The 22,777-nt window shown below is 37.2% G+C and overlaps 2 protein-coding genes and 1 pseudogene across 6 annotated transcripts; 2 read left to right on the top strand and 1 right to left on the bottom strand.

Moving 5' to 3' along the window:
- Positions 1 to 864: 864 nt before the first annotated feature.
- On the top strand, positions 865 to 17,372 carry LOC127129360 (uncharacterized). 5 transcript variants are annotated; one of them, XR_007806323.1, is made up of 15 exons: positions 865 to 1,146; positions 1,233 to 1,381; positions 2,588 to 2,757; positions 2,859 to 3,005; positions 3,115 to 3,166; positions 3,303 to 3,477; positions 4,176 to 4,258; positions 4,952 to 5,158; positions 5,649 to 5,765; positions 6,055 to 6,211; positions 6,568 to 6,675; positions 6,942 to 7,007; positions 7,098 to 7,357; positions 13,959 to 14,049; positions 14,135 to 16,615. XR_007806323.1 is itself a non-coding variant. In XM_051058580.1 (14 exons), exons 1-14 carry the CDS (start codon positions 1,065 to 1,067, stop codon positions 16,723 to 16,725), a joined length of 1,809 nt encoding a protein of 602 aa, XP_050914537.1. In that variant the 5' UTR covers positions 865 to 1,064; the 3' UTR covers positions 16,726 to 17,372. The 5 variants fall into 5 exon arrangements, 4 of the variants coding, with proteins under 4 accessions (XP_050914537.1, XP_050914527.1, XP_050914542.1 ...); XM_051058580.1 differs by lacking the exons at positions 13,959 to 14,049; positions 14,135 to 16,615 and adding an exon at positions 16,624 to 17,372 and having other exon boundaries at positions 4,242 to 4,258; XM_051058570.1 differs by lacking the exons at positions 13,959 to 14,049; positions 14,135 to 16,615 and adding an exon at positions 16,624 to 17,372.
- LOC127129392 (probable pyruvate kinase, cytosolic isozyme) lies at positions 7,373 to 13,952 on the top strand (annotated as a pseudogene).
- Positions 17,373 to 19,046: 1,674 nt separating the features above from the next.
- On the bottom strand, positions 19,047 to 20,203 carry LOC127101500 (uncharacterized). The gene is made up of 3 exons (XM_051038934.1): positions 19,912 to 20,203; positions 19,397 to 19,810; positions 19,047 to 19,276 (listed from the first exon to the last, which is right to left on the bottom strand). The coding sequence occupies exons 1-3, from the start codon at positions 20,201 to 20,203 to the stop codon at positions 19,047 to 19,049; spliced, it is 936 nt and encodes a 311-aa protein (XP_050894891.1).
- Between the last annotated feature and the right edge of the window lie 2,574 nt (positions 20,204 to 22,777).

The raw sequence follows: 22,777 nt of genomic DNA, 5'->3' as shown, positions 1-22,777 counted from the left end.
GAAGAGAATACTGATAATGTTCTTTTTCTTCTTTTTAATCTTCGCCCAATTCTATTTTAGGGTTCATTTGGATTTTTATTTTAGGGTTTGTCATGGATTTAGGGTTTTGTGTTCCTGATTGAAAATATTGTAATTTTTAGGTATATTATGGATGAATACGTGCATGTAGTTATACACCATGTTTTTTCCCATGGTTTTATGTTCCTGACTTAACAAGATAGTCATACCTTATAATGTGGACATCCCAAAAATTGCTTCTCAAATTTTTTGACAGTTTTTTCCCCGTTTGAGTACAGTAAAATCACCACACCAATAATTAGGTCTCCATTGATTTTTCGAAAAAGAAGAATTAAACGCAAATTCGGAAATGTAACTCACTTCTCCACCGTACCCAGACCCCTTTTGCGACAGATTAGAACTTTTATGAGCCATTATTCTTCACAATAGATGTTGCAACGTGAATAATAGATTGCAGAAGAAGATGGAGGCAAAATGCACGAAATCCTAATTCACACGAAGAAGATGGCGCGCGCACAGCTGAGTATATCTCTAGAGAAGAAGATATCCTACGTGGAGCTGACATGAATGTTAACACTTTCACATTTAACAATGTTAATGTGTTTTGTCTGCAAAGGATAAACGTGGTCCATTTAATACAGTTGAGAGAGGAAAATGAGCATTTTAAAAATTAAGGAACCAAAATAAATCCATACTAAACATATGAGATGAAAAATACTATTTTGCTTAATATATTTGTACTAATTGACATGTAAAATATTGCGTCTTTGCATAATCATTACACTCAAAATGAAAGGTTTTTAAGAAAATATTTTCTTTCCAAAACTCATAAGGAGTATCCGTTATCAGATCTGAGCATTAAAAACTTTCCGAATTTACATCTACGGTTCACATTGATTATCCCAGGGTGGTCACATCTTTCTATACGACCATTCTACCCCTCACCGAAATTCAAATTCCCGCCCCTAAACGTGAAAATCCCAGAATCAGAAAATCCAAATCCTCAATCTCACACACAAAACAGAACGAAAAGAAAAAAAACCCTAATGTCATCATCAACCACAAACAACAATATGAACGACGTTGATCGTTTGTTCGCATGCTTCAAATGCGGTCTATCACCTCCTCGTAAGTCTTTCAATTTTCATTTTCGAAGTGGCAAATAATGTTAGTTCTTATTGCTGATTATGAAATTAACAACGTTCTTGTTTCAGCATCTGCTTTGATTGAAAGAAAACGAAGGAAAAGGAAATTGGACAAGGAAGTTTCCAAGAATGAGTTTGTATCAGAATCAATTGGAGAAGAAGCCAAAACTCCGTTATCATGTATCAAAACTACAAACGTGGAATCTTCTATAGAGAAAGTAATGTAGTTGCTTCTGTTAGTAAATTGTTTCCGTCCTTTTTATTATGTTTAGATTCATTGATTTGGTTTATTAATTATTCTCTCTTATTTGAATAAGCTTGAAAGTAATTTAACTTATGTTTTCATTAAGTTGATTAGCACTATTTCAATGGGTACAAAAAGGGCAATTTTTCAGGCTATGTTTGGATTGATGGACTATAACGGAGGAAGTGGAATAGAACGGAACCGAAATTCCATTCCATTGTTTGTTTATTTTTTATAATTTGATGGAATGGAATAGAACAAATTAATTCATTGCATTGCATACACCCAAAATTGGGGGAATGAATATTGAAGGATGGGATGGAATAGGATGTAATCGATTCCATCATGTTCTATTCTGTTCCATTCCATCTATTATTTGCAAATTCAAATAATGAAATCTGATTATATACCACTCAATTCCATTCCATTCTATCACATTCCATCAATTCAAACATACCCTTAACATAATATAGTTTAAATGAAGCTTAAAATTGAAAGCAAAGTGGACCACACTACAATTTAGTATCCCTCCTTGAAACCTAAAAAAGGAAAAAAGAAACTTAATTAATCGCTTATAGCAACATTTATCATATAAGTGCTTATGTATAAGCTATTTCTATAGCAAAAGATAAAATAAAGTCAAATTATTTTCATATAAGCTATCCTAAAGAGGTTATGGAAATTAGTTGAAAAAAGGTTTATGGTCAAGTCTTCCAAATAGTGTTCCATCAAGTCTTCCAAATTACAATTTTTATGGTCAAATTGCTGCTTTATACCTAACTATTACTTCTCTAAATGCTGCTAGAATTATATGTATTGTTTCTTTTTTTCTCTTCTGGTTTAATTGCATATTTGTTTCTTTATATATATTTTTATGGAAATAAGCTGAAGAAAGGTTATGGACATGTCATAACTCATAAGTTGTTTTCATAAACTCTCCCAAATAATCTTACAATTCTTTTGTGGTCAAATTGTTGCTTTATTCCTAAGTACTATTTCTCTACAAATCCCGTGAGAATTGTATTTATTGTATCTTGTGTCATATTCTTATTTAATTGCATATTTCTTAGTTGTTTTTTACTTATAGTTTTATATGATACATTACATCCTCTTGTACTATTATTAGTGCTACTAGGCTCATATTTTATTTGTGTCAAAATTAAATTTCCTTGCATTTCAGCTTAAATCAGCAATAGCTAAAACCAAAAGCTGTAGTAGTAGGAAGCAGATCTCTCCAGTTGTATTCTATGGTTCTCCTCATGGAGTGCCTCCAAAAAAACCTACCAGTTTATGGCGATTATTGCATGAGATACGTGTTGATCTCTCTCAGCGAAATAAACTCAACTTAAGGTGTTTTTCTGGTTTCTACCCTTTCCTTTTTTCAACTGTTTATTTATTTTTTACTTAATGTATCAGATTATGACTTGAATCAAAGGTTGATTTTTGTCTAGGAAGGAAGTTTGGTTTACATTCCCAAAGCAGGATGAAGCAGTAAAATTTGCCAAAGGACAAGAAGATGTTCATCTCTTTAGTTACCAAGATCACTTTAATGGCCAGAGAAGGTTCCTTGTGTCTACATATACAGAATTCTGGCGAAGGTCTCCTTTATATAATTTTTGTTGTCATGTGATTCACTATTTCTACTAATTAATTACCACTAAGATCCTTCTTTCTATATATTCATATTGCTTAGTGCTGTACTCTCAGGTACAAAAACATGCCTTCCAAATTCCGTCATCATTATGAAGTGATTCAAGAGGTAATAATTTTGTGTTTAATGTTCACTGATTTCATGGGAAAACTTATATTGTAGTTGCTAGTTATGTTGTGTGATGTGATTGGTCTGGGTGCCATATGTGTGTTTATTCCAGTCTTAAAAGTTTTTTTGCTCCCAGGGTTTACCATGCCACCTTTACTTTGATTTGGAGTTTAATACAAAAGTCAACATAGGAAAGAATGGAGACGAAATGGTTGATCTTTTGATATCAGTAGTTTTAGAAGCCTTACATGAGAAGTATGAAATCCATGGAGAGCGTGATTGGATAGTAGAACTCGATTCTTCAACTGAAGGTCTGGCTTTTTTTCCTGTCTATTCCATTTGTTGTAAACTGCAGCTTTGAAAACTATAGGGGATATGATTTTTCTGCTATCTTATATGCCTTTTCTTTAAACAACCTACGGCATGAAATCTTGGTTCCATCTTTGCTTACTTTTTTCTTCAATTTATTGTTTCTTAAATGTAATTTAGGGAAGAATTTATAGTTAATCTGCATAAACTAGCATTGACAGTTTGGTTTTGAGAAGTATTAATTGCCATACGGGAATCAGTGTTCATCGGTTCAATATTTGATGGCAGTTATCTTTTTCATTGGTCCTATAAAAATTGCATGTCTTATCTTGTTGACTGTGAAATGCTTCAGTTGCCTTTACCTGTCGGCTCCCTCCCTTCAGTACTTTATAACTCCTTATACATTGTGCTGATTTGTGTGGATTGCACACAACACAAGCAATTTTTGTCGTTCTCTAGAGCCTACCCATTCTCAGTGACAGGAATTCAATCCTTTGTCCTTGTGCGAAGTGCTAAGGGGCTTTACTGTGAACCAATTGCACCAGCAGCACTTTCTAAGATCTTCTGCATAGTTTTCTTCACTGTTCTTAAAAACATTTTATATTTGACATGGCACTAAAAACATTTATAATAAATTATTTGATTCTAATATTTTCACATATATAATTATCCTTATCATTTCTTATTATTGTACTTGTAGATAAGTTTTCTCGTCATCTAATAATACGCATACCAAAGGCTGCTTTTAAGGATAACTCCCATGCAGGTGCCTTTGTTTCAGAAGTAAGTCAAAGTATACTCATCTTAATTCATCAAAACTAGAGATAAAATTTGGATTGGAGTAATTTCCTATCAATTCTTGAGGATCCAGTACCATTCATCTTTCTCTTTCTGATTGGAATCTACATCAGAGATTTACAATAGGTCAACTAGTAGACCTAATTAGTCATGAGCTGAGGCCTTGAAAGATTTCATAAAAAGAAGAAAGGGAGATGTGGTAAAGAGGAATAGGAGAGGACTTAATTGTAGAAATGGAAGAGAATAAAGGAAAGATATCGAATCGGAAGGGGTGATTATTGTGAGTGTGTGTGAGTGGGTGAGAGAGGAAAAGGAGATTCTGAATGTGGTGTGCCATTATGAGTTATGACATGTGCTCTTAGTTCCAGGGAAGTGCTATCTAAGAGTTGTTTTCTTGCTTGTATTTCTTATCATGTCAATGAGATAATCAATATTTCAGTAGAGATTCTTCTATTGTCACAAATAAAAGAAGTATTTCATTTATCTGTATTATTTTCTATCATTTTCTTTTCACATTTAACACTCATAATGAGTCATTTTATAAATGTTTTTCATTCAGTAACTATCAATGCTTCAAAGGGAAGTTACTTACGAAGATGTTAATTATACTAGCTGATAACACAACCTTCTCTGTAGTATTTCTTTTATAGAAGTATCAACTACTGACTATATTAACAGGTATGCTCAAGAATTCTAAATGCAAAGGGGGAAGATAAAAGTTATGAAAAGTTGTTTGTAGCAAAAGATACCAATGAATCTGCTTGCCAACTTTTTGTGGATACTGCTGTGTATACTCGGAATCGTTGCTTCCGTCTTCATCTATCTTCAAAGGCAGGAAAAAGTTCAATTCTCTTGCCAACAGAGAAATTTAAGTGCAAGAACTTGGTATGGCATGTTTCTTACCTAATATAAATATTTCAAACTATACCATCAAAATAGTTTCCACAAGAAACAATTTTCTCCAAGAGAAAAGTAAGATAATTTGACAATTGGAATAAACTAGTTTCAGTCTTGTAGACTACTCTGCATATAGTAAATAGGACTGAACCCGAAGATCAAGAATGGGGAATAATAAATGTTATATTTGTTGAGATCCTATGGAAGAATCAGTCACCATTTGATGCTTTTTCTTTGTCATGTAAAGAGGATTATAGCATGTATTTTTGTCAGTTCTTGACCTGAGAATCTAAGATTTCCTGTCGAAGACAGATAGAAGTTGTATTATCCTATTATATTTAAAGAAAGCCAACAATAAGTGCATTACCATGAGCAAACTGCTTTATTTGTTTTTTTCGACTACATTCTGCCTTTAAATGGTTTGATGCAATTTTGATTGCCACTTAGTTATTTTTCTGTTTTGGTGTTCAAGTGACAGAGTGAAGAAGACATGTTCATGGCTTCCTTGATCTGCAACATGGACGTTGATTGTGGAAAACTTCTTGTCTGCAAACCAGACTTAGATTGCGTGAAGACTCTGCATTTTGATACAGAGGTTGTTTTGGGCTTAAAAATTATAAACTTCCATTGCATCAAATTTATTTCTTCTCAGTTTTATTTGAAGGTTGTCATATTCTTCAAAATTATAAAATATATTTCCTTAAAATAATACCAGGTGTTATCATATCAAGTTTGTACTGAAATTTCTATACATAGTGTTTAGCATATATCAAACCTAGTTTGGTACCTTGGTTTTGAATACTGATCTGTTGATCAATTAATCATAGCCTCCTAGAAGTTTAAACTGCCATGATTAATAATTGCTGCTTATTTGACCGTGACAGTTGAATTGTAATCTTGGAAACTATGTCCAAATTCATCCAGAACTTACATTAAATACTTGCACAAGTGATGTTTCAAGAACATTCTTCATGGGAAAGTCACCATTCCCATATGTGGACGAATTTATATTATCTGTTGCCTCTGTTGGGAATATACCAGGTTTGTTGTAGCAGTTTTTATAGCAATAAATAGAACAATTAAATGAGGGAGATTTTATTTTAGTATTATGAATTTAAGTAACATTACTTGCACCGATGCACATACTTTCTTCACAAACCTTCAGACTCCCATGATTTTCATTGGTAGCAGCTTCATCCCACTCCCCCCGGGGTTCAAGTCTGAGATGTTTGAGAGAATAAAGTTCTTGCAAATTAGTCTCCAATTTTTACTTTCTTTTTAAGTACAAGTCACTTTTTTTTGAACTTCTACACACTTGTTTAAGCTGTCACCTGATTCTCAAGCTTGCTTGAGACTTCAATTTAGTTCTAATGACTGTTAATTTACTGAATATATAGGAAAAATTCATAGCTGGTATTTATTCTCTGAATTTGGACTGCTGGTCTACAGCATGACAAAAAATAGATATTGCGAGCGAATTGGCAGACAACACAAAAGCAATAATGGTAATCTCCCCAATGTGCTTATTTTCTATGTACTTAATTTTCTTCTGGAACTACTTTTTGGCCACTATTAAACGAGTTTGACTTTATGGATAGATATTCCTTGTATTATGATTATGATTGTAGATTTAATAAGGTGAGGAACTGCAGTACGAAAAGCGGTCCCACCTTGTCTTTCATTTTACTATGTTCTCTTTTATCTAATTGCAACATTCTAATACATTTGATGATTTTCTGGTTCTAATACATTCGATGATTTTCTGGTCCAGTGATGTTCATTGTTGACCTAAGAAGGGTAGTGTACTATCAGAAATGTTATGATCCTGACTGCAGAGGTTAATATGTTTACAGTGAACTCTTTGAAAACCTGTTCAACTTGCCAGTCTTAACCCTCTTTTAACATGTCTGTTAATTAATGGGAACAGGTTTCCGATCTTCTTCGCGACCAATTCCAATTCACTTGTTTTCCAATCCTTCAGTTGTTGTTGGTTCATCTGGGCTGTCAAAGGATAAACAGCCAGTAGATGATATGCGGGGACATCAGCCTGATGATAACAACAAACCCAATTTTCTACAATATGAAGGCACTGTTGAGGACAACTCCAATGATTCTTGGTGGCTAGAAGCCATAAAAGTAGTTGAGGATGTTGAGAGTAAGCAAACTGCAACAGAGTTAAGCACCAAGGTTAGTCGTCTTCATTTAGCTTTCCAATGCTACCATTTACATAAAATTGTCATTAGGCACCCTCATTTTCTTGCTTAACAATACGACTGAAGTCCTGTCCCCTTTCTTTAGACAGCAGGAGAAGTGTCTTTTCAAATACAGTAGGTTTTGCTTACTTAGATTTCAAAACCTGCAGGGACTTTCTTTTAAAATATCTAGAAAACAAAAGAGAGTATTTTACTCATTGTGATGTTGCTTTTCTTTTTGGGAGAGCCTCTGGTTAAATTAATTTATGCATTAGTGTAATTGCTTACTTCCTGATTTTATGTATTTGGTCCATGAGTCCATTGGTATAATCCCCTTTTGTTACAAGGTACATAAAAATTTGGAGGAGTTAATTTGGAGGAGTTAATATATTACTAGTGTGATATAAACTGTGTTAAGAAATGTGGTTGGGCCTAACTCAACCCTACAAAACCAGTTGGTAGAGTGAGGACTGCCCCCACTTATAAATACATGTTCAGACCATATATTATCCGATATGGGATTTTTAGCACACCCCCTCACGTTCAGGACTAGACAACTGGAGCTAGGCCCAGAGATAACTATTTCAACCGACTATAGCTTAAAGGGTGATGAGAATACCATCTGTATGAGTTACAAAAAGATGGCTGAGGATGTGAAGCCCGGGAGTGTCATACTGGGCGCAGATGGAACCATATCATTTAAAGTTTTATCATGCGACAAAGAACTGGGTTTGGTTCGATGCCGCTGTGAGAATTCTGCTATTCTAGGAGAGAGAGAATGTTAATCTGCCTGGAATCATAGTGGATCTCCCAACTTTGACCGAGAAAGACGAGGAAGATATAATAGTCTGGAGAGTTCCCAATAAAATTGACATGATTGCACTTTCTTTCGTTCGAAAAGGTTCTGATCTGGTGCAAGTTCAGAAGTTGCTAGGAAAACATGCTAAGACCATTCTTCTCATGTCAAAGGTTGAAAACCAAGAAGGGGTTGCAAACTTTGATGATATCCTTGCAAATTCAGATGCATTTATGGTGGCACGCGGTGACCTTGGAATGGAAATTCCAATAGAGAAGATCTTTCTCGCACAGAAAGTGATGATTTATAAGTGCAATATCCAAGGAAAGCCGGTTGTTATTGCAACCCAAATGTTGGAATCAATGCTCAAATCTCCCAGGCCAACCAGAGCTGAAGCTACTGCTGTTGTCAATTAGGGGTGGCAAAACGGGCTCGGCCTGCTGGGCATGCCCGTTTTGCCCGCACTTTTGTGCGGGGCGGGCCAAGGATTTAGGCCCTTACCCTCAAATGTGTCCGTCCCGCCCCGCCCCGTTTTTTTCGCGGGCTTTTGCGGGCACGTGTATTTACATAAATTTTTGCATTTTTAGGCTTAAAAAGTGCAGTGCCTGCGGGCTTTCCCCGCCCCGCCCTCACTTTTTTGCGGGGCGGGTCTAAGTTTTAGGCCCACATCCTCAACTATGATCGCCCCGCCCCGTCCCGTTTTTTTTGCGGGCTTTTGCGGGGCGAGTCTAAACGGGGTGGGCATGCCCGTTTGCCACCCCTATTGCCAATGCAGTTCTGGATGGAACAGACTGTGCGATGCTTAGTAGTGATGGCGAGACAGGAATTTTTTACAAAAATAACCCATTTTTTCAAGGAAATTCCCAAAATACCTCTGGTTTTAAAAAAATTCCCAAACTACCCCACTTTTAGGAGGAGTCGCAATTGGCGACTCCTCTTAAAAATTGAATGTAGGCGCCAATTGGATTGGCTAGGGCATGTGCCCTAGTCAATCCAATTGGCGCCCCTGTGTATAACTTGAGAGGTGGCGCCAGTTGGATTGACGCTTCAGTGTAAAATGCAATTTTTTTGTTATAAATAGATGTGGTGTGTGAGTCATTGTTCCACATCTCATTGAATCATTTGGCAATCATGTTTGGTGTTCGTCGTCGATATGGAAAGGTGATTTATGCGAGAGACAAACCTCAGATGCTGATGCTGTTCTGGAACATCACTATGTTCGATCAACTGAAGAAGGAGCTGATTCGTTGGTTAGATGGGAAAATATCTGAAAGGGAAAAAATTAGAAGTATTGAGAGACTCGACAATATCTTTGGTTGAGTGCGAATGAAGACCGATAAGGATGTTAGGGAAATGATGTTCAGTCGAGATGACATCAATTTGATTGTTGTAATCAGTTAGAAATATTTATGTTTTCAGATAAATTATTTTGTACTGATGTTTGTTGTGAACCTCGTTGTAACAAAAACTTAATGATATATAATGATCGAAGGTTACAGAAATACAATGTTACAAAAAGCTTAAGACCCAGATGGTGCTCCTCGATTGGGACAGTTGTTCTTGTTGTGTCCTGGTTGACGACAGATACATCATAATCTTATCATTTTATCCGTGGAATCCATTTCTGTCCTAATACGTGTGCTGTTTGACCTTCATTTTTTCTTTCTACGCATCTTGTCGTTGTGCCAAACTATATCACCTTCATATGGAGGCCGGTATTCCTCCATTGGTAGTACCAAGAAGCTTTGATTATATACATTCATGACGGTGGCGGTCTTGTACACATCAGATAAATGGATGTAAGTGTCTTGACGAGTATAAGCGCATGCTGCAGAGCAAGGAATGCGGAAAGCCTGGAATTTTCCACAATCGCACCAACTTCTGTTTAGTCTAACAACATAGGCTAAATTTGGTCTCCCCTTGTTGTGGTCCATTGTTTCCTGGACGCTGGAATTTTGCCTATGACGGTCAAAGACTGTTACAGCGTGTGTGCTAGCTTTGATGCTCTCCTCTTTCATGACTTTCATGCAACACTCACTTAATACTTGCCCGGACATTAACACCGCACTCCATCTTTTACCTCTGGTTGCGAACGTAGAAGCCAACCTATAATAGGTCGATCTTACCAAGGCGGTTATTGGCAGATTTCTAATTCCTTTGAATACCCCGTTCATGCATTCCACAAGGTTTGTTGTCATGTGGCCCCATCGACAACCTCTGTCAAATGCACTTGTCCACTGCTCTACTGGTATGTTATTTAGCCATCTTCATACGTATTCATTAGACAGTCTAACTTCATCACGATAATATTGAAATGACGGCTGAGTTAGAGCATACCCAACATTCACCACCTTCTTGCGAAGATTCTTATCTTTTATTGCACGCATGAAATTTTGTGTAATATGCTATGAAGTTTTGTGTAATATGTCTGATGCAATAGACATGGGTAGAAGGAGGATCATGCCATCCGTTGTCATGGTTGTTGTAGGCACTCTCAATGGCAGCTTGTCTATCAGAAATCAAACAGAGATTGACTTGTGGAGCCACATGCGTCCTGAGATGTTGAAGAAAGAAACCCCATCCACCAGCCGTTTCACCTTCAACCAGAGAAAAGACAATGGGAAAGACATTGTTGTTGCCGTCTTGTGCAACCGTCATAAGCAAAGTACCCTTGTATTTGCCGTATAACCAAGTGCCATCAATTTGAATAATAGGTTTGCAGAATGCAAAACCTTTGATGTATGAGTCAAACGCCCAAAAGAGACGGTGAAAGATTCTATTACCTGTAACACAGGTTCCGTCTGACATCATTGCTGGCAATGTCTCCATAATTGCCACAGTTCCTGGGACATATGTTTTAAGGGACCATAAAAACCGTGACAATTCTTTGTATGAATCCTCCCAATTGGCGAATACCTGTTCAACAGCCTTTGTCCTCGCAATCCAGGCTTTCTTGTAAGATGAAGTATAATTATATGTTGTTCTGATATGGGATATAATTATACTCACCTTCACTGATGAGTCTTTATTAACCAACGGCAGAATGTCTTGACATATCAATGCAACGCTTAGTTTACGGTGATCTTGTTCAACGTTAGTTGTAATGCAACTGTGAGGTGGGTCTATTGAAGCGATCTCCCAAGTGTCGTTTTTCTTTTTGTAAGAGCAGCCAACTGAAACTTACAAAGGATGATACGACATTCGATAACATACCTTCTTGAATCAGCGCGTTTCACTGTAAAATCAACAGAGTTTTTCATGTGGAATTTTTTGATAGCTCGCACACATTCTTCTTTGGTACGAAATATGTCTCCCACCTTTAATTCGCCTTTTGATCGTGGATATGGGTTATAGAAAACACTGTTGGATGTATCATCGTCCTGCAGATCCAAATTTGTCATATGTTGAGGCGGATTGTAGACATGACTAGGAGGTATTGGTGGTGGTTGATCATCATCTTCAATGTCGTTGTTCAACATCTGATCAACCTGTATCTCGATCTCCTCTTCTTCTTCATCAACGACGTCAACTTCTGCTTCTGCTTCTGGGTTGGCGTCATCTGACCATTGTGGATCAAATTCACCAGATTCATATTGACTGGTTATTTGAGACTGCTGAGACGGTATACATGGCTGAAGAGTAATGTACAACTCAATACAGTTGCAACCTAAATGTTCATGACTAACAAACATGTATTCAACATCTTCATCGTCTCGTACCTTAAGCGGGAAAAATTTGCATTGACTATTCTAAAAAAATATTGGATTTTGATACGTGATCTTTGACACAATACCGGATCCTATACAGAATTGTATTCTTTTTTTCAAATGCAAGAATGTTGCATTTCTCTTGATCGTAAGTCTAATGGTATCAGTGTTTCGAAAACAAAAACCATATAACTCAGACTCGTATGTTTCACCGTTGCAGTGAACGTTGACACTGTATTTTGGTGAAGATGACATTGTGCAGATGAAAACTATTTTCTTGCTGCAGATGAATGTGAGTGATGTGTCTTGGATGTTGATAGTAAGACACTTAAATAGGGAAATGATGTGTCTCACATGCTAGCTAGTTCGAAGTGATGTGTCGCACATGCAAGGTAGTCCGAAATGATGTGTCAACCATGCAAGCTACTAAGAAGTGACATGTTCAGCATGCAAGAGAGAGGACAACCACATGTCAGACATGCAGACACACACTCCAATTGAATTGGCGCCCCCATTCATTCCTTGCACATGGGCGCCAATCCATTTGGCGACACCTTGTCAAAGCATGCATACAGATCTCGAAACCAAGCAATCAGACATATGTCTTGCATGCATGTCCCTATGGAGGCGCCAATTTGAATGGCGACACCATGTACAAGTTGTACATGGGCGCCAATTCAATTGGAGACACCATGCAAGCACAACTTTTCATGCTTCCATTCATTTGCCTATAAATACATCCACACCATCAACACTTCTTCCACACCATCACTCTCACTACTTCTTCTACAATACTTCTTCTACAATTTCATCTGCAACAACTTCTTATAGTTTCATCTACACCAACCGCTTTCTTCTCCGACAAAATGTCTATCCTCACAATGGGCGAAACGCATAGAGGAACGGTTGCGAACATAGCAACTTATGTAAGTTTTTTTCTTTTGTTATTTGTTTTAATAGAGGTCCCTTTTATTTTAACATACCAACTTAGTCAAGTTTTTTGTTCTTTCTTTTATAGGATGTGTTAAGAGTCCCACATCGGATAATATATGGTCTGAACATGTGTTTATAAATGGAGGCAGTCCTCATTCTACCAACCGATTTTGTAGGGATGAGTTAGATCCAACCACACATTCTTAACATGGTATCAGAGCCTCGTCTAAGATCCGGTGGGCCACCTACTATGGTTTCCGCTATCAGGCCACCCACCATTTATTTCCTCGCTCTAGATGTCCAGTCCTGGGTGTGAGGGAGTGTGTTAAGAGTCCCACATCGGACAATATATGGTCTGAACATGTGTTTATAAATGGAGGCAGTCCTCACTCTACCAACCGGTTTTGTAGGGATGAGTTAGGTCCAACCACACATTCTTAACAGGATGTTTCAAGGTTCCGGACTCGGGTCCACGAACATGTCCATATGGACTCTATGATTCAACCTTATGTTGAACTCGCTGGTTTTGGTCACATAAGCAAGATTTTGTCTTGGTCCGTAGATAACAAATTCATTCTTCCTTTATGCGAAAGATGGCGTCCAGAGACACACACATTTTGGTTCTCAACCAGTGAGTGTACCGTGACGTTAGAAGACGTCTATATGCTTTTGGGACTGCCCATTGAAGGTAAGGCTGTTAATGGTAAAACCAACTATGCAAATTCAATTTGCATGGACCTCTTAGAGACTGATTTGTTAGATGATAATGCAAGAGGTCAAGGTATACTACTTTCATGCCTTAAGTCATACTATAATAGTTTATACTTTGATTAATAAAAACTAGGTGTTACATTATGCTGTTAATTGATTCGTTTTTATTTCTCGAAGGTAGTGGTTCTAGCATGCATATTACGTATTTACCTTTACTTAGACATGTAGATAGAACAGGAAGTTACAGTTTAGGATCTGCTGTCTAGCCTATCTCTATACAAAAACTCACACAAAGACACATCTACATTTTCTGGATGTGCTGTTTTGCTACAAGCATGAAGTTGGTCAAGACTATCGTCCCTAGCACCCATCAACAACAATCCTTTCACATTCCCTTATAATTCGTAAGATTATTATCTCTAACTAATATTCCTACCTTTTTGGTGTAGATGGTCTGCACGTGGAATGAGTTATAACAGATGTCCTAGACACTGTAATACTCAGTATCGCAATCTGTTGGATCACCTTCGACCGACAGGCGTAAGGATAATAACTTAATTTATTTCGTTATAATTTGTTAACTTCTTCTACCTAGATTATAATCCTATCTTCTTTCACATTTCAGTTCATTTGGCGTCCATACCTTAATTTGGATCATGACCATGAGGTCAACGCTGAAAACGCGGCTGTATGGACTGCATGCACACCGATAATTCACAACTGTGGAGAAGCACAACAGTGATTGTGTGAAGTTGCAGTTCGGTATGCCTCAAAACATCCCAGATCCCTCAGCAAGCCTAGGAGAGTGGCATTTGCGCAAAGTTAACGGCCAATGGAACTTCAATCCATGGCAAAGCTTCGCAAGATCGGAGTGTCGCAAATGGAAGCACCGCCATGACCATGTCTTAAATGACGCAATCATGCCATATGAAGAAAAACCAAGTCGTACTTATATGGCTTGGTATAGATCGGTTGGTTTTCAGTTCATTGCCGAGGATATGTACCTCTACGACCCATGCCAGATGACTTACACACCCGATACCTCAACATCAAACCCCCAACGATAGTGTCAGACCGGATACACACAAGCCCTGTCCGTCAAACATTCCGTTCAACCAACACACAAACATATAACCAAAACATGCCATACACCCAACCCCAATACCAAGAGCATACCCCATACTACCACCAACAAATTGACCATCAACCTGAGACCCAACATCGCTTCGCACCCACCCCATCACCCTACCAAAGCCGCCTTAGCCAGAACACCCATCGATCATTCAACACCAACCGCCCCTCCTTCTACCATAGCCAAGAAGCACAAACCTCACAAAACAACTAAAACATCCAACAACCTTATCTCTACCAAACACCCCAACAACCTTTCCAACATTTCCTCAACGCATCATTCACACTCATGTTTCCCTTCAACCGTCCCGGTTGCCCACCAATGAGTCAACCACAAACCAACTACTCTGGCATGGGTCATGAACTCAGCTACGCGCGGTACACCCTCGATGCATACTGAAGACTATGCCGACTTGTCTGACTACCTCAACAGACCATCTCCTGTAGTTGGTAGTGACGTTCCTGGCCCCTCAGATGCTCAAACACCAGTGGTGAATCATCAACGTGGGTTAGGGCCACGGGTTAGGGTAGCTAGGGGATGTGGGACCGGAGGTCGGTTAGGTGATCCCGGTCATCACCATCAGGCTTTTTTGTGTAAACGGAAATTTCTTATTAATATCAATTGGTCATATTTCAAATTTATGTATCACGTAGACTATTTACCAAAAAAAAATTGTATTTTATACTGAGGTGCCAATCCAATTGGCGCCTCCTATCAAGTAATACACATGGGCGCCAATTGGATTGGCTAGGACACATGCCCTAGCCAATCCAATTGGCGTCTCCATTCAATTTTTAAAGTGGGATAGTTTGAGAATTTTTTTCAAACTGGGGGTATTTTGGGAATTTCAATGAAAAAGTAGGTTATTTTTGTAAAAAATTCGTGAGACAGCGGCTGAAGCTTATCCAGAACTTGCTGTTCGAACTATGGCTAAAATATGTGTTGAAACTGAGAGCACCCTTGACTATGGAGACATTTTTAAAATGATAATGCAACACTCACCAGTTCCTATAAGTCCATTAGAGAGTCTAGCTTCTTCTGCTGTTAGAACTGCCAACTCAGCTAGAGCAACTCTCATATTGGTTTTAACTCGAGGAGGGACTACTGCAAAGTTGGTGGCTAAATACAGGCCAGGCACGTGGTGACCTTGGAATGGAAATTCCAATAGAGAAGATCTTTCTCGCACAGAAAGTGATGATTTATAAGTGCAATATCCAAGCAAAACCGGTTGTTACTGCAACCCAGATGTTGGAATCAATGATCATATCTCCCAGGCCAACCAGAGCTGAAGCTACTGATGTTGCCAATGCAGTTCTGGATGGAACATACTGTGTGATGCTTGGTGGTGAGACAGCGGTTGGAGCTTATCCAGAACTTGTTGATCGAACTATGGCTAAAATACGCGTTGAAGCTGAGAGCACCCTTGACTATGGAGACGTTTTTAAAAGGATAATGCAGCACTCACCAGTTCCTGTGAGTCCATTAGAGAGTAGCTGAGTTGGCAGTTCTAACAACAGAAGAAGCTAGACTCTCTAATGGACTCATAGGAACTGGTGAGTGCTGCAAAGTTGGTGGCTAAATACAGGCCAGACACACCAATTCTTTCTGTTGTTGTTCCTGAGCTTACGTCTGATACCATGTTAAGAAATGTGGTTGGGTCCAACTCAATCCTACAAAACCGGTTGGCTAGAGCAGCTCTCATATTGGTTTTAACTCGAGAAGGGGAAGTGTCACATCAGCTAGTAAACTGATTTTGACAGAAGGATGGTTATGCAAAGTTGACACATTCAGTATCTAGTTTGTATGTGCTGACAATTTCAGTGACTGAAGCAACATAAGTTGCTATTTTAGTGACCAAATTGTTTATTAGCTCTGTAGAAGTAAATTATCTTCGAGCATGACTGTGATGAAGGTGTTTTATTTATCTTAATTGTTCACATGAATACAACACTAAATATCAGTTCCATAAAATGTGTTCAAAGCAGGAGGTAATTGACAATGAAGATGAGGACTGGTGGTTGGCTGTAGAAAGGACTGCATCCCAGATTGAACTGACATATACTGCGACTAATTCAGAATGTTAGCGTCAGAATTCAGCCTGCCGATAACATGCCTTGTATGTATGTCCATTTGTATGATACTAATCATAGGGTCTCGGGGATGATATGAATTTCTATGGCTCTCTAGTTGTGGGATCAACAATTAGCTCCAATTGATGATTGAAGCCATGAATACACTTATCTTCAGCAAGCAAACATAGAGAGGAGATCCTGAAAAGAAGCAAAGTATGTGACGTAATCTGGAAGAAAAATGAATTTAAGTGTTGGAGATATAAGTTAAATTTTTAGTGTCGGAACTAGAGCACGTCCCTGTAGAAGAGAAGGGTTGGTTGTAGGTTCATGCAGAATGTTGCATGATTGCGGACAGAGTTGAATCCTATTCATACCTATTGGACACATTTTTGCGGACAGAGTTGAATCCTATTCATACCTATTGGACACATTTGGATCCTCTCCTGCTGAAAACAAACAGGAGGGAATTGTAAAAAAGAGAGTAGAGAAATAGAGGGAATGCCTGGTTGTAAATATATTTTTTGTTTTTTATTTTTTAAAATGTTTATTTCAAATTGCTAATAAGATGTATATAGGATTCTTTTAAACAATTTTGAAGGGTGTTCTAATCTTAAAAATAGGTATATAATCCCCCCACCCCACCCCATTTTTCTCTTTAATTTTTGTTTGTTATATTTTCTCCCCTTAATTTTGATTAAATACAATCAATATTTAACAAGACTCTATAAACGTGAAGTCACACGGAATAGGGGCGTCGATTAAAATTGTCTCTGGTGGATAGGATGCGAACATCAACGGTTGAGATGAGTCCAATGCCCTGCTCCAATGTAGGGCTTTTGCATGAGGGTGGTGGGGTGGGGTGGAAAAAATGGATTTGGCCTGCTGACATATTTGTTTTGTTTGCATTTTTTTCACGGATCAAACCAAAGTGTTAGGATTGACCCTCTGCTATCTTTGTCTTGTTTCATTTTTTTTCAAATTTTTATGAGTGTATGAATTAATAAGAACTTCTGCAATTTTTAGACTTGGGGTGTATGGCGTCAACCCCACCCTAGTTTTTTCACGAGGCGACTTTAGATTTTATGTTCGTACTCTCGTCCTATCCTGCATCATTTTTTGCAAATATTTACAAGAGCCTAAATATCCATAATTGGGAATGATGACTCAGTGGGTCATTCTTAAGAACATTTGTAATCACTATTTTATCATTCTCAAATATTTTAATCAAGTGTATCGTCTCGATCCTTTTAAATTTAAGGTTTAATTACTCAAAATATTTTAATTTACTTAAATTTTTTTACTTTAATCCTTTATAATTTATACATTTAAAAGCTATTTTATCAGTCAAATTGATTGATTTTTTTTCTTAAAAAAAACGTTAACTTAGGTTTATGGACATTTTAGTTGACAAAATCGGAGTCATCGAGGGGTCATTTAAACCCAACAAATCTCATTTAAATGAGCAACATTAAACGCCACCATTATTCATCTTTCATTCCTTTCTAAATACGACTATTAAGCACCACCAACAAATTAAACTAAAATTTGAGAAATTAAACTCCTTCAACAATTAAAACAAAAATGCATTGAGTTTTTTTCTCTTAAATAGTTTTTATGTGTTTTTTTATTTTCATCCATGAATTTTTTTCTTGAAAAGAGTCCTTTTGCTAAAATCATGTTGGTTTTAGTCCATAAAATTAAATTTGTATGAAAATCTAGGTCAGTTTGTCTTCCACGAAGACGAAGGAAAACAAATGAGACTCTGAAAAACACTTGCAGAAAGCAAGACCAAATGAAGCAAATGATGCTTAAAATGCAAGGTGAAAATGATTGTTTTCAAGGAACTAAGGAATTAAAAATAGATTACAAACATCATAAGTAATAACACATTAAAAGAAAAACTCGAACTTTCATTTCATTAAAATATCTGGAAGGATTACAATTTCAGTATACAATTTCAAAGAAATCCTAAACAAAAGACATAAACTTTAGCCTAGGATCCGAGGGAACCATAACTAAAGAAGATCCTCTTTCATGCTGCAACTTCCTCTTGAGCTTCCTGACCTGAGCTTCAAAAACAGTCGTCATGTCAACATTTTCTTTCAAGATCTTGTCAACAACACCTTTCCAGGCACCAGACATAGTCACTGATCCCCATTCCTTTTCTTTCCATGATGTTCAATCAAGCCGTCATTCTGGTGAAGCAGATCATCTTTCTCCGTTAATTGCCTTTGTAGTTCTAACCTCTCCGCATTTGAAACATGAAACTTGCTCTCCCAAGCATGTCTTTCTTACTTCATCTGAGCTAAAGCAACTTGGAGTTCTTTCAGATCTTAACCTGGAACAAGAGTATGTCCTATGACTTTAGGGAACAAAGGTTCTTCAGGAGGATAAGGCATCATGATCTTAGTAGCTCTTGCTTGCATCCACTGAGTGTACGACTCCAAGGAAACACAATCTTTGTTTCCTAATTCATCCTTTCCTTTTCGGTGAATCTTATGCAAGGCGTTGACTATCTTATCCTTCAATCCCTTGCTATAAACACCTTCTTGAATGAAGAACCCTCCCAAAAGAATATTGCATGGTTTATCCTTCATAGCACACCCAAGTTGACGTCGATCCAAAATCGGATTGTAGTCGATACCTCATTTTGTACCAAGAAGAGGTACATTAGGGAATTCACCACAACTGTCAATAATCTTCACGTCATCATAAACTCTAGAATACCACGTCACATCTGCATTGGTGAGAGACATGATCCTCTGAGACCACCTTAAACATTTCTTTTTATCCTTGAATAAGCTGGACTGCGGCAAATGCGAAATAGACCACTTGTACAGTAAAGGTGCACAACACATAACAATTCCTCCACTCTTCTCTGTTCTGTCATGGATAGAATAATATGTATCTACGAGCAAAGTAGGAACTGGATTTCGAATGAGAAAAATATGGATAATATCGATGCCCACAAAGTTGTCAACATTAGGGAACAAGACTATGCCATAGATAAGCAAAGTGAGAACAACTTCGAAAGCAACCATACTCCTAACACTAGCAAGAGTAACAGCCTTCTTCATCAAGAACTTAATAGGTAGACCTAAAATACCTTATTTAGTCATTAGATTAACATCAATCTCCTCTTTTTTTTCAAATGCACAAACTCTCCAATTACATGATACCTAAGAATCTCCTATAAACCACTGAACGATATCTGATCTGATACAGGCAAGCCTATGTAATAGAAATACTCCTTCAAAGTAGGTGCAAGATGATAATCAGGGAAAGTGAAACACCTATGCGCTGAATCATAAAATTGGACCACGGTGTTAAGAACTCCGTCTTCTACATTAGTACTCAACATAGTCAGAATTCTTCCATACCGGTCTTTGAAATCAGAAGGACAAGCCCTCAAAGATCCTAGCTTCCTTAACTCTTTCAGTTTAGGACATTTGAAACGGAATTGGTGAGTGTTTCTCCTTCTAGAGTCCATACTCAAATTACCTGCGACGTTTGCAAATAAAATTCCCAAGTTCCTTGAAAACCAGGTGAAAACGAGATGTTCATTAATGCATGATTATGCCATAATCACAAACATGGAGAGTTAAAAGGTTTAACATCACGAGCATGGAGTCAGGTCGGCAACCACCCCGCCTGGTATGTTTTATAGCTTTGGATGTCTCAAATAATAACTAGATTCTAAAAAAGTTCCTAGAGTCATAAATCCATGTTTTAGATATTACCGGTTTAACGACTTAATTGTAAACCAATAATATTCTCAAGAGAACCTCGTTTGAGTTGAATATCGTGTATCAACCAGACCAGGCCTACGCCGAAAAGGTCACCACACTACATCCTAAAAGGTCAAGAGGGGTTAAAATGTTCTAAGGTCTCTCAGAATCTCGGACTCCCAGGTCGAAAATAATAACGCCATTACGACTACTTGTAAGACATTAGTACCTCCAAAGAGGTCTCATCTGAGCGGGGTTCTCATGCCAAACAAGCAAGGCCTAACGCTAATAAGGTTAACGTGACTATACCACCATCCTAGCTTAAGTGCACTCAAGTCCGGGTAGGGGACTTATATCACCACATAGAGATCACCAAGCTCCCACAAATAAAAATAGAAAACAAAAAGCAATAACATAAACACAGATAAACAAGCTAGGCTATTGATTAACTTAACTCAGGAAAGCAAGAGTCGCAACGGGAAAAATTTGAGATTAAGCTATTGATTAACTTAACTCAGGAAAGCAAGAGTCGCCACCAAACTTTATTGTTTCTAAAGGGAGTGGAAAAAAGGTCGAACAAAACCCACATAAGGTAAAACAAAACCCACAAAAGGTAAAACAAAAGAGAAAACTTGATACGGGGGTTGGTTATGCAAGGGGAAGGTATTAACACCCCTCACATCTATGGTACTGCATATGAACCACTTGCAAATCCGTGTTTATAAAAAAGTTGGGTTGTTTGTTGATTGATTTTAATTTGAAAAGACATTTTTTCGTATTCGAGTGGAAAACTCAGCTTACTACCCACAATTATGAGGAAATGAGCATTTGCATCATCTTGATATGGAAAAATTTTACTTGGACTTTCTCACAAGCCCGTCTCAACATTCAAGTGGAAAATGTCAATCATTTCTCAACATATTATAGACGTATAGTGGTTTGCATCACTACAAGAATAGACTAATATCGAATCCTTTAAAAAAGGCTCTTAAAGGAAAGTGCACAAAGACACTAAAAGAAGTTTGATGAGGTTTGTCTTTTTAGAAGTTTAAAAAAGAGTTTAACTATGCTTAGTTGTTTTAGCATTTATTGAGAAAAATATTTTCTAGATCACTTGACAAAGTCAAGGTTTATTAAGAAGAGGGTGTGAAGTTTGAAAACAAGAGGTTTTTGAAATAGGGAGAAGTTTTGAAAATTGAATAAGTGGGAAGGAAAGGAAGAGACTATCCTAAAGCATAAAGTAAACGACATGAAATAAAAGGTCTCATTTAAGGTAGCCCAAGAGAAAACCTTTATGTATGAAGGTGTACTAACCACAAGATGGAGCAAGCATTTTATATTGGTCAAAATAAGCATTCTTTTCCCATTGGATTGAGCCACAAGATAAAAAAAATACATAAGCAAATGAATATCAAAAGATCCAGATGAACAACAAAGCCACAAAGCCACAAAGAAACATCTAAGTCTTGAATTGAAGATTAAAGGGTCTAGAGGGATCACAAAGTCTCAAATGAATCACAACATATTAGTCATACTCCAAGCAAGGGGAAAACACTAAGTCCTTAAGGTCCAAAGCCCAAAATACTCCTTAAACAAGGGATAGTAACACAAAGTCCATAAGATCAGATTAAAACTTTTAGAGTTTTAGCCATTTTATAATGTTTTTGTTCTTTTGAAATAAGAAAGCAAAAAAACAAAAAGTAAAAGGCAAGAATTTAAAGTTCACAAAAGTAAATTGCATAAATTAAATGTTTGGAGGTTAGATGTAACAAGTTAATGATCATGAGACAAGCAATGTATGTGACAATCATGTTAGAGTGTTGATACAAAATCAAACTCTTAAGGCATGAAGCACAATTGTTCAAAACTCAAAGAAGAAAGAAGATAACAAAAGGAAAAATGAAAGCAAACTCAAGTGTTTGACTTATGATCCATTATCAAACAAGTCGAGGGACCCAAACATATGGCTTAACCTAGGGATAACCTATCACTAACTCAAAGTGTCAAAAATATGATCAAATGACCACCTATCAACATATTGAATTAGAGAAGATTGAATCAACTAAGAGACCATCTATGGATGACTTGGAACGTATAAGCATTGATCAAATAAGTCAACGACTCAAGCTCAAACATCAAGTGGCACAAAAATGAATAAAAAAAGGATTTAAAATTGATTAAAAAGGGAAATTAAAGAGAAAATTCCAAACCATAAGCAAAACAATGAATAGATGACTAAGAAAAATACACAAAGTACCAAATATTACTCATGAATGAATTTCAAAAGTTGGATGCAAAAATATTTGAAAATGATAAAAAATAAAATGGAAAATGAA

The sequence above is a fragment of the Lathyrus oleraceus genome, chromosome 1 (genome assembly GCF_024323335.1).
Source record: "Lathyrus oleraceus cultivar Zhongwan6 chromosome 1, CAAS_Psat_ZW6_1.0, whole genome shotgun sequence".
Lineage (NCBI taxonomy): Eukaryota > Viridiplantae > Streptophyta > Magnoliopsida > Fabales > Fabaceae > Lathyrus > Lathyrus oleraceus.
This window is presented reverse-complemented; position numbering and strand designations above follow the sequence as displayed.

Excerpts from the sequence above, each read along its gene's own strand:
- LOC127101500 (XM_051038934.1), bottom strand. The coding sequence starts at position 20,203 with ATGGACTCTAGAAGGAGAAACACTCACCAATTCCGTTTCAAATGTCCT. Across the intron at positions 19,811-19,911 it reads AGATCAGATATCGTTCAGTG|GTCTACCTATTAAGTTCTTG; the intron begins GTTTATAGGAGA and ends AAGGTATTTTAG. Across the intron at positions 19,277-19,396 it reads GAAGATTATTGACAGTTGTG|GGTTCTTCATTCAAGAAGGT; the intron begins GTGAATTCCCTA and ends TTCTTTTGGGAG.
- LOC127129360 (XM_051058570.1), top strand. The coding sequence starts at position 1,065 with ATGTCATCATCAACCACAAACAACAATATGAACGACGTTGATCGTTTG. Across the intron at positions 1,382-2,587 it reads TGGAATCTTCTATAGAGAAA|CTTAAATCAGCAATAGCTAA; the intron begins GTAATGTAGTTG and ends CTTGCATTTCAG. Across the intron at positions 6,676-6,941 it reads ACAACACAAAAGCAATAATG|TGATGTTCATTGTTGACCTA; the intron begins GTAATCTCCCCA and ends TTTCTGGTCCAG.